At 40.3% G+C, this 16,193-nt stretch overlaps 1 protein-coding gene across 1 annotated transcript in view; it reads left to right on the plus strand.

Moving 5' to 3' along the window:
* DNAH2 (dynein axonemal heavy chain 2) overlaps window positions 1–16,193 on the plus strand; it is a 132,965-nt gene that overhangs the window by 106,001 nt on the left and 10,771 nt on the right. Inside the window, exons 63-76 of the mRNA XM_069104179.1 lie at window positions 1,058–1,222; window positions 2,421–2,546; window positions 2,730–2,878; window positions 2,971–3,037; window positions 3,367–3,517; window positions 3,762–3,910; window positions 4,087–4,220; window positions 4,540–4,684; window positions 5,043–5,242; window positions 5,543–5,669; window positions 6,851–7,037; window positions 7,206–7,354; window positions 7,458–7,641; window positions 7,882–8,072. Of these exons, the coding sequence (XP_068960280.1) occupies window positions 1,058–1,222; window positions 2,421–2,546; window positions 2,730–2,878; window positions 2,971–3,037; window positions 3,367–3,517; window positions 3,762–3,910; window positions 4,087–4,220; window positions 4,540–4,684; window positions 5,043–5,242; window positions 5,543–5,669; window positions 6,851–7,037; window positions 7,206–7,354; window positions 7,458–7,641; window positions 7,882–8,072 (2,124 nt within the window). The remainder of the gene's footprint in view (window positions 1–1,057; window positions 1,223–2,420; window positions 2,547–2,729; window positions 2,879–2,970; window positions 3,038–3,366; window positions 3,518–3,761; window positions 3,911–4,086; window positions 4,221–4,539; window positions 4,685–5,042; window positions 5,243–5,542; window positions 5,670–6,850; window positions 7,038–7,205; window positions 7,355–7,457; window positions 7,642–7,881; window positions 8,073–16,193) is intronic.

The raw sequence follows: 16,193 nt of genomic DNA on the forward strand, positions 1-16,193 counted from the left end.
CAATCACTTCACCTCTGTGCTTTAATTTCATTACCTATCAATTCAACCCATCATTCCATGATTGTGACTCTATTGTTTCTCTTCCTACCTGTCTCACCACTCCTTCTCACTCTCCTTTGCTGGCTCATCATCCATATTTTTGCTCCTTAATTGTCGATATCCATGAAGGCCCTTTTTCCAGGGCCCTTTCCACTTCTTTCTCTGTACATTCTTGGTAACTTTATCAGCTCATATGAAGGTGATTTACAGATCTATGTACCCAGTCCCAGGCTCTACCCTGAGCTTTAGTTCCACATCACTAGCTGCCTATTTGGACATTTCAAACTGGATGTCCTGGAGACGTCTCAAACTCAACATGTCTAAAATAGAACTCACTAGCTTTCCCCCCCAAAAATGACTCCGCTCTCAAATTTTCCTGTTACTGTTGGACCATTCCTTCAGTCTCCCAAGTCTGTGACCTCAGAGTTATTCTCAGCTCCTCTCTTCCTCTCACCCCAACGCTAAGTGATACAGTGGATAGAGCATTGGACCTGGAGTCAGGAAGATGTCAGTACAAATCCAGCCTCAGAAAGTGACCCTGAACAAATCACCTGACCTTTTTGGCTTCAGTTTCCTCACCTATAAAATAGGGATAGTAATAGCACCTACCTCACAGGATTGTGAGGATCAAATGAGATCATATTTGTAAAGAGCTTAGCATGGTGCCTGGCACGTAGTAGGTGCTACATAATGCTTATTCCCTTCCTTTCCCCTTTCCCCTTAATTACTTAATATATTCAGTATATAGTGAAATATTGAGACTGAAGGGCAGCTAGGTGGTGTAGTGAATAGAGCACCGGCCCTGGAGCCAGGAGGACTCAAGTTCAAATCTGGCCTCAGACACTTGACACACTCACTAGCTGTGTGACTTTGGGCAAGTCACTTAAGCCCAATTGCCTTGCCTTCCCCCCTCCAAAAAGCAAAAACAAAAAAATCTTGAGGGATCTGGGATCATGTTTCACATCGCGATGACTCGAGTTTAGAAGTCTGCTGTGCATCTCTTCTGCACCTCCCCCAGGTGGCTGAAAAGCTGGAGATGCTCAAGAAACAATATGATGAGAAACTGACGCAGAAGGAAGAGCTCCGGAAGAAGTCAGAAGAGATGGAGTTGAAGCTGGAACGCGCCGGGATGCTGGTGTCTGGGCTGGCGGGCGAGAAAGCCCGATGGGAGGAAACCGTACAGGTGAGGTGGCTCTGGGCACGGGGACCAGTGACCACAGGGACTCCTGTTATGCTAACTGGAGTTTGGAACTTAGGAGAATCCTCAGATTAGGGTAAGAAAATGGGAGTAGGGATAGTCCTCATTTCCCTTGGGTTAAGAGTCAGGGAAGCCTCATGGACAAGAACACTCATATGTTTAAAAAGCTGTCTTAGGTTTGTGGAGGGATGTGCCAGTCAAGATGTACTAAAACACATTCCACGTACAGAATACTTTAGATTAAATGATGAAATGAGTAGAAAAATAGGCATTCAATTTAATTCAATAGACCCTTATTGGACACCCACTCTTTGCAAAGCACTTGATTCTGGAGATACAAAGATGAAAAAATTACATAATCCTTGCCCTCAAGAAGCTTGCTTATAGCAGGGATACAGTGCACTCAAATAAAAGTGACTATAAAATAGAATGTAGGTTCTTTACGGGCTAGAAATGTTTGTGTTTTGCCTTTCCCATTCATAGTGCCTAACTCGGTACCTGACACATAGTAGACACTTAATGCTTGTTCAAGTAGAAAGGCAGCAAAATCCCATTTATTAAGCACCTACTGAATGTAGAACATTTTGGCTTGGTGCTGAGGGAGATATAAAGTTCAGACAAGACAATGTCCCTCTTCAAGGAGCTTACAGTCTAAAACAGGAGGATAATAACAATAACTAATAGCTATGATACATAGTATCATATGACAGGCAATCCAGACAAAGTATCTTAAGAAAATTGGAAAGGAAGGAGAGCCCATTGTTTTTGCCTTCAGGAGTCTTTCAGTCTAACAGGAGAGACAAAACTTTCAGAATATAAACATAAAAATATGGAGGGGGATTTCTAAACTAGTGTTGGTGAGCATTGTATACTGTGTTTGAATAGTTTTAGAGTAACTGGATAAAGTCTATAGTTCACAAAGATTTGAAAAGATGGGGAAACACTAAATAATTATAATCTTTTTTCTTGTTCTTTTTGACAACTTGGGGTGGGAAAATAAGATAGTTGATGCCATTTTCTATAAATAAACACTTTAAATATAAGAAAAAAAGTAAAAAAAATAATGAAACACTTTAAATATAATTAAAAAGAAAAGAGGAGGGCCTTTTAAGGGAGTCTTTTTGACATAGTTTGCAGAGGAGAATGCTTTAATGCCTTTAATGCTTTCCCATGTTCTCCTAAGGGCCTTGAGGAGGACCTGGGCTACCTTGTAGGAGACTGTCTTTTGGCAGCTGCCTTCCTGTCCTACATGGGTCCCTTCCTGACCAATTATCGTGATGAGATTGTTTCCCAAATCTGGGTCAGAAAGGTGAGCAGGGTGTTTTTAGGAGTATAGGTTCTAAAAATGATTGATTGAAATCTTTGAGCTTCGACTGTGAGGATGGGGATATAATCTTGAGGGAGAATGGGGGGTATAAGGAGGCAGAAAAGAATATGGGGGGATTGTGGATTTGGATTTGGTGATTGAGATATCAGGGTCTCCCTTTCACAGATCCGAGAGCTGCAAGTCCCCTGCTCACCTGGATTTACCTTCGACAGCTTTCTCTCTAACCCCACCAAGGTCCGAGACTGGAACATCCAGGGGTTGCCTTCTGATAACTTCTCCACTGAGAATGGCATTATTGTCACTCGTGGCAACAGGTAAGGGGAATTGGTGAGGTAAGGAAGAAGACTAGAAGCTCTTTTGGGGCTTGCTTGAATTCAGGTAAATTGAGTCTGTCTTCCTTCTCCAGGTGGGCATTGATGATTGACCCCCAGGGTCAGGCCCTGAAGTGGATCAAGAACATGGAGGGCAGCCAGGTAGATGGGTAGAGCCTGCCCATGTCCCTTCCTCTCCTGTCTGACTTCAGCTATTTAAGCCCTCTAAATCAGTGGTGTCAAACTAAAACAGAAATTTAAAAAAAAACTCCACAAATTAGCATTATCTGTGTTGTATTGTATTTTTATTGATTTTGTTAAACAATTCCCAATTATATCTTAATCTGTTTTGGGAATTTGACACCTCTGCTCTAAATAAAGTAATTTTCTACTTGGCCAAGCTCCATTCCCTTTCCTGTGGCCCTGTCTCTTAGTCTGTCTTCTCCCTTTTGTGATGGAGTACGCTTCCCTTACCTCTTCTTTATTTTCAGGGCTTGAAGGTCATTGACCTACAGATGAGCGATTACCTTCGTATCCTAGAAGGGGCCATTCAGCATGGGAATCCAGTGCTCTTGCAAAATGTACAGGAATACCTGGATCCCACACTGTCTCCTGTCCTCAACAAGTCTGTCACCCGAATTGGTTAGGCCCAGGATAATGGGTAGAGTGGTGGGGTTTCGACCAACAGGGAGATAAAGCTGATTTCCTGTCTTTTGCACTTAAATTTTATCTCTTTAGTTGGTCATGGTTGGGGTTTAGGGTCTGGATATGAAGCTTCATGTGGGAGGTTCTCTGTCCTGTTCTTTTGGTTGGTGGGCCATTAGGGAGAGGGTCTGTCACTTCCAGTGCAAGCTGGAATCCAGGCTTAACCTTGCTATGGGTTTAGGGGGCAGGCTGCTGATGCGCCTAGGAGACAAAGAGGTGGACTACAACCCTGATTTTCGCTTCTATATCACTACCAAACTGTCCAACCCACACTATAGTCCAGAGACCTCAGCCAAAACTACCATTGTCAATTTTGCTGTCAAGGAACAGGTAAAGTTGGGCCTAGAAGAAGGCAGTGACTCAACTGGATTTGGAGGAGGGAAGAGGGGGAGACTGGGGGTAGTACCCATAGAGATTGAGGAGAGATGAAAAGTGGAATGAAGATCTATGGAGGAAGGGGTTTCATGTTCATGTCGGATACCTGCCCTGAATCTATGGGCCCTCAGGGCCTTGAAGCCCAGCTTCTAGGCATTGTGGTACGGAAGGAGCGACCTGAGCTTGAGGAGCAGAAGGATTCATTGGTTATCAACATAGCTGCTGGCAAGAGGAAAATCAAAGAACTGGAGGATGAGATCCTCAGGTGAGACGCCGAAAACCATCCTGATACAAGAGCCACTCCCCAGATGGATAAACCAGATGCCTCACAAGAGGCTGAGCATTTCCATCTCCTCCCCCCATCCCCTTCTTCCCTTTACCTTCGTCTCTCCAGTCCCTGACTGGAGATTCCCACAAGAAAGTCACTCTCATCAGCTCCAGGCCTAGAAGCCAGGTGCTTGCTGCCAGGATCATTCTGGAGGCTGCTGGGATTCTGTGGTAGAGGGAGGCGAATGGGGCCCAAAGGGCCAGATCATCATTGCCTTCTTCCCCTTCTCCCATGTGCTCTTTGAACTCTTCTGCAGGCTGCTGAATGAAGCCACAGGGTCTCTTTTGGATGATGTACAGCTGGTCAACACCCTGCAGACTTCCAAAGTGACAGCCATTGAAGTCACCGAGCAGCTGGAGACTAGTGAGACTACAGAGATCAATATCGACATAGCCCGAGAGGTCTGCCAAGTGCCCAAAATGGTGGGAGAAGAGGCAGGAGGATGGGACTCTAGTCCAGGCTTTGCAACTATTTGTCTGATCTTGGGCAAATCACTTTTCTTCTTTCAGATTAAATTTTCCCATCCATAAAATGTGAGGGTTGGATTGGAGGATCTTAAAAGATCTTTAGTAGATCTTCTAGCTGCCTCCATGTATGATTCTAGGGCTCCCTTGCTCACCCCCTGCCTATTACTATTATATTTGCCTTCAGTGCTTCCACACCTCGTTTCTGCCCCCCTCTCCCACAGAGGCACTTCCCCTCCCTCATCTCCATCTCTTTGTCCCTTCCTTTGTGACCCTGACACTTCCTTCTTTATAGGCATATCGTCCCTGTGCCCAGCGTGCTTCAGTACTATTCTTTGTACTCAATGATATGGGTCGAATTGACCCAATGTACCAGTTCTCCTTGGATGCCTACATCAGTCTCTTCATTCTCAGCATTGATAAGAGCCACAGAAGCAACAAGCTGGAGGACCGCATTGACTACCTTAATGAATACCACACCTATGCTGTCTACAGGTCTGCTAGATCTCTCTCTGCATGCCTGTTTTATTGCACAAATCCTGTAAGGACATTTACTACCTGGATCGGGAGTCAGGAAAATTGGGTTCTGAGTCCCAACACTTAACATAACACTATAAGTCTCGTTGGCTAGTGGAATGACCTTGGGCAAATGTCCTCATCTACTGACCTATCTTGGAAATTTTGAGATCTTACTTGGACAAGTATCTAAGTTGAACTTCCACTCACTCCCCCATTCTGATTTAGTCTCTTTTCTCCCCACCTTCAGCTTCAGACTCCCTCCCTTTTTCTCCACAGGTACACCTCTCGGACCCTCTTTGAGCGCCACAAGTTGCTCTTCAGCTTTCAGATGTGTGCCAAAATCCTGGAGACTTCTGGGAAGCTCAACATGGATGAGTACAACTTTTTTCTACGCGGAGGTGTGGTGAGTATGACAGATGTGTAGGCAGAGTGTGGGGTGTTCAGTGTAGGGTATCTAGGATAGGAGGTATGGTTAGGAAGATAGGGCCATAGCTTTGGAGGATTGGTGAGAGGGAAAATGTTTAGATGGTGGTAGTCCTTTGTGTAGTTGAGCAAGAACGAACACCTGGTCCAAGATTCATTAAGCCAGCAGCTGCCATGGCAAGGACTCTTGTACTGTCACTTTGTCATTGGGAGATTCAGATACGTCTCTGTTCACTTATGTCTTTTGTCTTCTTTAACCAGCCAGATAAGTGGGGCTGGGACTTGAGGACTCCCATGTCTCTACACTGTCTGGTACCCTATTCATCTGGATAGCTTTTAGTTGTAGCTTAGTGTGATGAAGAGTGCTAATACTGAAAATCAGGAAAGACCGCAGCTCAAATCTTGACTCTCACTTATAAGTTGTGTGACCCTAGACGAGCCATTTAAGCTTTCATTTCCTTATCAGTAAAAATGGAAATAAAGCTACCTGTATACTTACCTCACAGGATTTTTGTGAAGTTCAAATGAGGTAATGTGGGTAGGGTGTTTTGTAAGCCTTAAAGCACTATATAAATGTGTGTTGGTTGTGTGTGGGGGCGGGGAGGGTCAGGGTTTGGATTGGACTTGTGACCTCATTGGTGGAGGCAGCTGACAGTGAGCAGACTCTCTGTACCCAAGATCAGCACGACTCTACAACTCACAGTAGATATTGCTGGTTAAGCAACTTGCCAAGAGTCATAAAGCCAGGACATCTACTTCTTTGAAGTAGCTCCTCCCCTAAATGTCAGTTATTAGAATTGATTGAGTTCAATTGACCAAGTAGTTATTAAGTGTCTACTGGAGATACAAATACAAAAATAACAGTGTCTGCCTTATTAAGGGATGTACAGCCTTGACCCAAGGTTGGAAAGCTAGAACTGTCCTCAGGGTGACGACCAGAGGGTGCTTAGCTGCTTAATCTGAACTGTGCTGTCCCCATGCACCACTAGAGGGTTCTAGCTCTTTATATTCCCCAACTAAATAAGCATTAACTCAGGGATTCTAGGGGATGATGTCTCAACAGAATGCTGGGACCTTTTATCCCAGCTCGGAGAAATTACCTTCTTGACTTATAGTTAACAGTTTCTCCACAGTCTTTCTCCTTTCCCATCTTCCTTCCAGGTCTTGGATAGGGAAGGTCAGATGGACAATCCTTGCACCAGCTGGTTGGCTGATGCTAACTGGGACAACATTACCGAGTTGGACAAACTGGCTAACTTCCACGGGCTCATGAATTCCTTTGAGCAGTATTCCCGTGACTGGAACCTGTGGTACACCAATTCGGCACCTGAGAAGGCAATGCTGCCTGGTATGAGAGCCATTGCCCTTAGTCTCCTTCCTGCTCATGCCTTCTCCTTTCACATGACTCTTATTTCTTGTGTATCTGGCCCATGTTGCCGGGATGAACATTCCTGCTTCAGCTGCCATCCCATCCTTGCCCTCTTAACCTCTGCACTGTTCTCTCCTTATCCCTCAGGTGAATGGGAAAATGCCTGCAATGAGATGCAGCGGATGCTGATTGTTCGATCCCTGCGCCAGGACCGAGTGGCCTTCTGTGTTACTTCTTTCATTGTCTCCAACCTAGGCTCTCGATTCATTGAGCCTCCTGTCTTGAACATGAAGTCGGTCAGTGGTTCCAGTCTCTCTTCCCCCTCTTCCTCTTCCTGGTACTCTGCATTCCCTCTTTGGCTTGACCATTACCTGAAGCTCCTCTTTGTATTCTGGGTAGGTAATGGAGGACTCAACGCCACGTACACCACTCATCTTTATCCTGTCCCCAGGAGTCGACCCCACCAGTGCTCTGCTGCAGCTGGCAGAGCAGACAGGCATGGGCCAGCACTTCCATGCCTTGTCTCTGGGGCAGGGCCAGGCCCCCATTGCTGCTCGACTCATCCGTGATGGGGTACAACAGGGTCAGTGACCTCCGGTTATTGCCAAGCTTCCTCTACCTTTGTCCACCTCAGAATTCTTGAACCAGACTCAGTCCTTACCTCTGTCATGTCCCATATCATTCATATCATTAGAATCCTCACACCCTTCCTTCTTAGGCCTAAACTGGCCTGATGGTCCAAGTATTTGAGCTCTACTAAGTGGGGAGTAGAGTAACAGGAGGATGCACTGAAAGAGATCTGAACATGGCATCTGGTCTACAGGGCACTGGGTGTTCCTGGCCAACTGCCACCTGTCACTTTCTTGGATGCCACAACTGGATAAGCTTGTGGAACAACTGCAGGTGGAGGAACCTCACCCAGCTTTTCGATTGTGGCTCAGTTCCAGCCCCCACCCTGAATTCCCCATCTCCATCCTTCAAGTCAGCATCAAGATGACCACTGAGCCACCTAAAGTATGTTTTCTGTGTGTTGGAGGAGGCAGGGGAGTGGTGGCGGGGGTGGGATGGTTGGGAAAGGAAGGGGTAGTTGTGCAGTATCTGCATAATTACTGATAGTCTTTCCTTTCCAGAGGAATAGGCATATTTTTTCCTCCCCTCTATAGCTAATATGAATGAATGAATGAGAAGCATTTATTAAGTACTTACTATATGCTAAGCACTATACTAAACTCTGGAGATACAAATAGACAAAGCTAGACAGTCCCTTGCTCTCAACATCTCTTGACCCAATCTTTTTCCCACCTCCCAAGGGACCATGACTCCCAAACATATTCCCATTTATCTTAAACACTGTCAATGTTTTTCTTTTTCCCTTTTGCCTTTTTAATACTTCCTCTGGGCTCATTCTTCTGCCCCCTTAGGTAGACTGGGTTCCCGGGGTACTGCTTCTCCTCCCCTAAGAGTTATGTGGATAAACATGAGGTGTTTCTTTTGTTGCCCATGAGCCCCCATCTGGCAATTAACCAGTTGCCAACTTTTACAAAGAGATATTTACTGAGTAGGTAAAGCAAGGACAGAATATAATAAATCAAAAAATCACCGGGGCCATCGTCTCCCTTCTGTACCAATTAGTCCCTGGTGAGAGTGGACTCAAATTTGAATCACAAAGATACTGAGGCACCCATGTAGATAACATATGTCACCACGGGGTACCTCCTGGCCTTGGAAGTACTTTTTTCCCTTTGTAGAGTCCATATCAAGTTCACTTCTAGGTATAGCATAGCAGGTGGAAAAGTCTCTCTCGTTCAATGGTACCTTCTTACAGGATTCAATATCTCAGCAGCTGGGTCAATCTACTGCTGAGCTGTGTCAAGCAAGTTGTCCCTTCGGGCCAGCTTCTCACCAGACTCAGCTCCTGCTGTACTGACTCTGGTTGCTCACAAGATAGTAACATAGTTCATTCTATATCCAAGTAGTCATTCACTTAAGATCAGCAAATAATAAACACAATAGAAACCATGTCCTCAGGGACACATGGTGACTGGATGGGGAGATAAGGCACTGGAGCTACAGCCACCCCCCACTCATTAGCTCTCTAGAAAGCTGCCAAGAAGGAATAAAGCAGCCAGAGGGGTTGAGGGAGGGACAAATAGGGCTTTTTGTATTATAGCTCAGTTCTGGCTCTATCATTAGTCCTTATCTCTCAGAATCAACTAGAAAACTCCTGATCACCCCGTACCAGCCCCTCAGTCACTCATGGCCAGAGGAAGGTCCATGAGGTCTCTAAATGTTGCTTTGAAACAAGACACTTCCCAGTATAATCATCAGGAAAGGTAAATCTGCACAAGCTCAAAGAACTGAGGCCTCATAGGCCAGTTCCTATTATGCTTAAAACATAGACAAGTTTCCCCTTTTAAAAAACAAACAAATCAAACAACAACCTCTTTAGTTAACTCCACTACCCGTTTTGGATACCATGGTGGGATTTCGCTCCCCTTTGTTAGTAGACTCTTAGAATGTATGGGCTATATATAGAGGGAGAACCATGGTGTTAGAAGAAAGAATACTGAGCTATATGGTTCAGAAGGCCTGACTCATTCTCATCCTGCATTTTGACTTAGGACAAGTCACTTGGAATAGAAGAGGGGAAAAGAAAGACTGCTTCATTTGTAGATCACAAGTGTTATCACCTTATTTATAAAAAGGGGCAAGGGGGAAAAATTGCAGGAGAACAGAATGGAAGGAAATAGAAAATGAACAGTCATTACTATAAATGTGAATGTGATGAACTCACCCACTTTTTAAAAAGGAGGATAGCAGAATTGATTAGAGACAGAATTCAACAATATGTTGCTTACAAAAAACATAAAGATTCATATAAAGTTAAAATGAGTTTGGAGCAAAGTCTATTATGCTTCAGCTGAACTTAAAAAAAGGGTAGAAATCATAATTTCATATAAAGCTAAAATAAACATAGATATGGCAAAAAAAGATAATCAGGGATGCTACATTATTTAATTCAATCAATTTTTACTAAGTGTCTACTATGTTCCAGGCACTGTGCTAAGCACTGGAATTATGCATAAATTGATTATCTATGGAAAATCCAATCAATATCAACACTTAATATATAAATACCAAATGGCATAGCATCTAAATAAAGGAAAAGTTAATTGAATTGGAGGGGAAATAGTAAAACTATAAAATAGTGCATGACCTCAATATATCCCTTTCAGATAGACAAATATAATCAAAAGATAAACAAGAAAGAAGTTAAGTGCCTGAATAGAACTTTTGAAAGATTAGCAATAATAGAACTTTCTGGAGATTACCAAGTGGGAATAGAAAGGAGTTTACCTATTTCTTCACTATACCTTTACAAAAATTGACTGCCTTTAGAACATAAAGACCTCACCAAAATATTTAGAAATACTAAACACATCATTTACTGATTATGAGGCAAGAAAAATTATATTCAATGAAGGCCCTTTAAAGAATTTAAAAGTAATTGGAAGCTAATGAACAATTCTGAAGAACTAGCCAATCAAAGAATAAAGTATAGAAAGAACAGAATATTTCATCAAAGAAAATGACAATAATAATGAAACATACCAAAATTTATGGGATGCAACTAAAGAAGTTCTGAAGGGAAAATGTTTATCTCTAAACAATTTCATCAACAAAAGAGAGGCCAAATCTTTGAATTTGGCATGCCTCAAAAGAACTTGAATAGCAATAAATAAAAATCTTCAACTACGTATGAAGTAGAAGTTATGGAAATTAAAGAAGAGATTATTACAATTGGAAGCAAAGGAGTATTGAGCTGATAAAATTAGGAGCTTTTTTTTAAGGAAACTAACAAAAATGTATAAATGACTAGCAAATTTGATCCTTAAAAGAGAGAAAAACCAAATTGTTCATATACAAATGGAAAACTAGAATTCAAAATAATTAGAATAAAGGAAATTATCAGAAACTGTTTTGCCCAATTATATGTGCTAACAAAATGGATAACTTAGAAGAACTAAGATGAACACTTACAAAAGTACAAAATACCTAGAATAACAAAAGAAGAAATGAATCATTCAGATAACCTAATATCAGGAAAAGAAATTGAATAGGTCATAAATGGTTTTCCAAAAGTGAAAAATTTTTTAAAACTCAGAATCAGATGGGTTTATAAGTGAATTCTATCAAACATTCAAAGAACAATTAATTTCAACATTATATAAACTCTTTGCAATAATAGGGTATTTCTGTGATACAGATATGATCTGAATACCTAAACTAGGGAGAGAAAAAACAGATAAAACTGTAGACCAATATCTGCAAAAAACATTGAAAAAGAAATTTTGAATACAATATTAGTAAATCAGCTTCAGCAACATATTAGAAAGATATAATGGTAATGGGAATTTATCTACAGACCTAAATAATTAGAAAAACATTCATTGCTTGTAGGTAGATCAAGTCAAAGTAATAAAAATTATAACACTACTTAAATGATTTAGTGTATATAATTAGAAAAAATAACAAAAGAAGAATAAATGATCAGGAATCTCAAGGAAATAATAAAAAAAATTGAAGAAAGTGGGGGTGGTCTATCAGTACCAGATATTAAACTGAGCAATAATCCCTAAATCAGTTTATTACTGGTTAAAAAGAAGAGGTTGTTTAGTGAAATGCATTAGGTACACAGCATACTGGAACAAGGGCTCACTATTTGACAAAAATTGCTGGGGAAACTTTGTAAAAGAAAAATGCAGAGCATCTTTAAGGGTCAGCATTTCTGTTACCAGCTCACAAACCTCTGTGTGGTATAAAAGATTTTCATGGTCATTACCTTGTCTTATAAATATTCTGCCATTTAAAGGTTTTGTTTTTATATCAATGATATCCTGTTATACTTTTTCCTTCTCTGGCTCCAGCTTCTTTGTTCCAATGGCTTGGCTACAAATGATGCAATAAATGAATTTCACATGTGGTGCCCTCTGGACCTTACTTGAGAAAACTTTTATTCTATCATAGCTGCTCCATCAGAGTCTGCATTATCATCAGTTTTCCAATTAAACATTTTTTTTAATTTTTAAAAAGTCAGTTACTGTTGAGAATGGCACATTATTCCTTCCTTTAATGGTTCACAAAATTTTAAAAACCCTCTAGTATTTCATTATTAAAACAGAATCTAGCAAATGCTATATAGTTTGAAAAGTCTTAGAAACATTTGTACTTTCATCCAACTACATAAGAAACATGGGATAATCTGTTCTAATACTTCATCAGAGCTTCAGCAATACTTTTTTTTATCTTTCTTTTTTTTTATCTTTTTAAAATTAATTTGTTTGTTTCCTTTTAGTTTACAGGATTTAATTCCACAATTCCTTGAGTTTCACATTCTGTCCCCCTCCCTCCTCTCCCCCCCATGGCAGCTTATAGTCAAGTATAGGATCTGTAAATACTTTCACATTATACATTAGTCAGGTTATAAGGATGGATTGTACCAGCTGGAATGAAAAATGGTAAAGAGGACATAAAACCAAATAAGAGAAGGAAAAAGATCAGGTATTTTGCTTCCACCTGGATATAAACTTAGTTCTTTCTAGTTCTTTCTCTGGATGCACATATTTCTCTCCATCATGAGTCTTTTGGCATTGACTTATATCACTGCATTGCTGAGAAGAGTCCAGTCTATAAAAGTTGGTCATCACACATACGTTGTGTCTGTAATTGTGTACAAATTTCTCCTGGTTCTACTCTTCTCACTCAGCATCAGTTCTTTTAAGCCTCTCCAGGTAAATATGAAGACTGTCTGCTCCTCGTTTCTTATAGCACAATGGTATTCCATAACATGCAAATACTACAACTTGTTCAGCCATTCCCCAATTGATGGGCACCCCCTTAATTTCCAATTCTTTGCTACCACAAAAAGAGCTGCTATAAACATTTTTGTACATATGGGTCTTTCTCCCATTTCTATGATTTCTTTGGGATATAACCCTAGGAGTGGTATTGCTGGATCAAAGGGTATGAAAGTATTTATAGCCCTTTGGGCATAATTCCAGATTGCTCTCCAGAAAGGCTGGATCAGTTCACAACTCCACCAGCAATGCATTAGTGTTCCAATTTGCCCACATCCTCTCCAGCATTTGTCATTTTTCTGTTTTGTCATCTTAGCCAATCTGACTGGTGAGATGTGGTACCTCAGAGTTGTTTTGATTTGCATTTCTCTAATCAATAGTGAATTAGAGCATTTCTTCATGTGCTTATAGATATCTTTAATTTCTTTCTCTGAAAACTGCCTGTTCATATCCTTTGACCATTTATCAATTGGGGAATGACTTGTATTCTTATAAATTTGAATCAATTCTCTGTATATTTTAGAAATGAGTCCTTTGGCCGTGTAACTGTAGCAGCAAGCACCCCAAGCGTGCTCAGGGTGGCTGCCCATACAGGTTCTTGAATCTGCTTTGTTAAAGGAAAGCAACTCAAAATGGGTTAACAAGCTTACTTTCATCAGTCAGACATATATCGTTTACCTTGTTCAGGGGAAAAGGTCAGCACCCCGAACTTCAAAGTATACAGGTAGAATTATCAAGACAGAAACAGATCAAGTAGACAGATTTCCAAACTGTCCAACCATTACATCCATACCCAGTCAACATCTGGGTTTCCACATCTGGGTTTTTCAAAGCTGGGGGGGTCCTGGACAACGGCTTCCCAGAATACAGATCAAATCACAGAACACTTCTCAAAGTGAGCCCCCAAAACAAAGCTACACATCAGGGCTTATATAGCCTTCTCCTGGCTCAGAGAATGTAACAACCTTTTGGACCCACTGGCCAATCAAAAAGTATCTACTGAAAAACAAGCCTCCCACCCCAGGCTTCAGGTGCACTTTAGCCTAGGGGCAGGGAAGATCTTCCAAATTTGCATTCCCATTACAATAACCTTGAGCAAGTTACTTAACCCCAATTGCTTAGGGGCAGCCAGGTGGCTCAGCTTTGTTTGCTCATTGGCTTTGTTTGTACAGAAACTTTTCAATTTCATGTAGTCAAAATTATCCATTTTACATTTTATAATGTTCTCTAATTCTTGTTTAGTCATAAAGTCTTTCCCTCTCCACAAGTCTGATAGGTAAGCTATTCCTTGTTTTAGGAGACTGCTTACAGTATCAACCTTTATACCTAGATCGTGCACCCATTTAGACTTGATTTTGGTATATGGTGTTAGATAATGGTCTATGCCCAGTTTCTGCCATACCATATTCCAGTTTTCCCAGCAGTTTTTGTCAAATAGTGAGTTCTTATCCCAAAAAACCAGGGTCTGGGGGTTTATCAAACAATAGATTACTATAGTCATTGACTTCTGAATCTTGTGTGCCTAATCTATTCCATTGCTCCACTCCTCTATTCCTCAGCCAGTACCAAGTAGTTTTGATGACTGCTGCTTTATAATACAGATTGAAATCTGGTACAGGTAGTCCACCTTCCCTGGCATTTCTTTTCATTAATTCCCTTGATATTCTGGACCGTTTATTCTTCCAAATGAATTTTGTTACTATTTTTTCTAGCTCTATAAATAATTTTTTGGTAAATTAATTGGTATGGCACTAAATATATAATTTAATTTAGGCAAAATTGTCATTTTTATTATATTAGCTTGACACAGCCACGAGCAATTGATATTTTTCCAATTAGTTAGATCTGACTTTATTTGTGTGAAAAGTGTTTTGTAGTTATAGTCATACAGGTCCTGGGTTTGTTTTGGCAGGTAGATTCCCAAATATTTTATAATGTTTACAGTAACTTTAAATGAGATTTCTCTTTCTATCCCTTGCTGTTGAATTTCATTGGAAATATATAGGAATGCTGAGGATCTATGTGGGTTTGTTTTATATCCTGCAACTTTGCCAAATTTATTTATTGTCTCAAATAGTTTTTTACTTGATTCTCTAGGATTCTCTAAGTATATCATCATATCATCTGAAAAGAGTGATAGCTTGGTCTCTTTTTTGCCTAATTTGATTCCTTTGATTTCTTTTTCTTCTCTAATTGCTACTGCTAACATTTCTAGTACCAGACTGAATAAGAGGGGTGATAGTGGACACCCTCGTTTCACCCCTGATCTTATTGGAAATGCTTCTAGCTTCTCCACATTACATATAATACTTGCTGATGGCTTTAAATAGATGCTACCTTTTATTTCAAGGAAGGCTCCATTTATTCCTATACTTTCTAATGTTTTTAATAGGAATGGATGTTGTATTTTGTCAAAAGCCTTTTCTGCATCTATTGAGATGATCATGTGGTGTCTGCTAGTTTTATTGTTGATATGATCAATTATACTGATGGTTTTCCTAATATTAAACCATCCTTGCATTCCTGGAATAAATCCTACCTGATCAAAGTGTATTATTCTTGAGATAAGTTGCTGTAGTCTTTTTGCTAGTATTTTATTTAGAGTTTTTGCATCTATGTTCATGAGGGAGATTGGTCTATAATTTTCTTTCTCTGTTTTATCTCTTCCTGATTTAGGTATCAGTACCATATTTGTGTCATAAGAAGAATTTGGTAGGACTTCTTCTTCACTAATTTTCCCAAATAGTTTGTAGAGTATTGGAATCAATTGTTCTTTAAATGTTTGATAGAATTCACTAATGAATCCATCTGGCCCTGGAGATTTTTTCCACCTCCAAGGGAGTTGACTGATGGCTTGTTCAATTTCTTTTTCTGAGATGGGATTATTTAAGTAATTTTCTTCTTCAGTTAATCTGGGCAACTTGTATGTTTGTAAATATTCATCCATTTCCCTAAGATTGTCAAATTTTTGTGCATACAATTGGGAAAAATAATTCCTAATTATTGTTTTGATTTCCTTTTCATTGGAGGTAGATTCACCCTTTTCATTTTTGATACTCATAATTTGGTTTTCTTCTTTCTTTTTTTTTTTTTATCATATTGACTAAGGGTCTACCAATTTTGTTGGTTTTTTCATAAAACCAGCTCTTGGTTTTAATTATTAATTCAATAGTTTTCTTAATTTCAATTTTATTAATCTCTCCTTTTGTCTTCAATATTTCTAATTTAGTATTTAATTGGGGATTTTGAATTTGTTCTTTTTCTAGGTTTTTTAATT

Source organism: Petaurus breviceps, unplaced genomic scaffold, assembly GCF_028583685.1.
Source record: "Petaurus breviceps papuanus isolate PSGF00001 unplaced genomic scaffold, PetGlider_PUasm1.0 673, whole genome shotgun sequence".
NCBI lineage: Eukaryota > Metazoa > Chordata > Mammalia > Diprotodontia > Petauridae > Petaurus > Petaurus breviceps.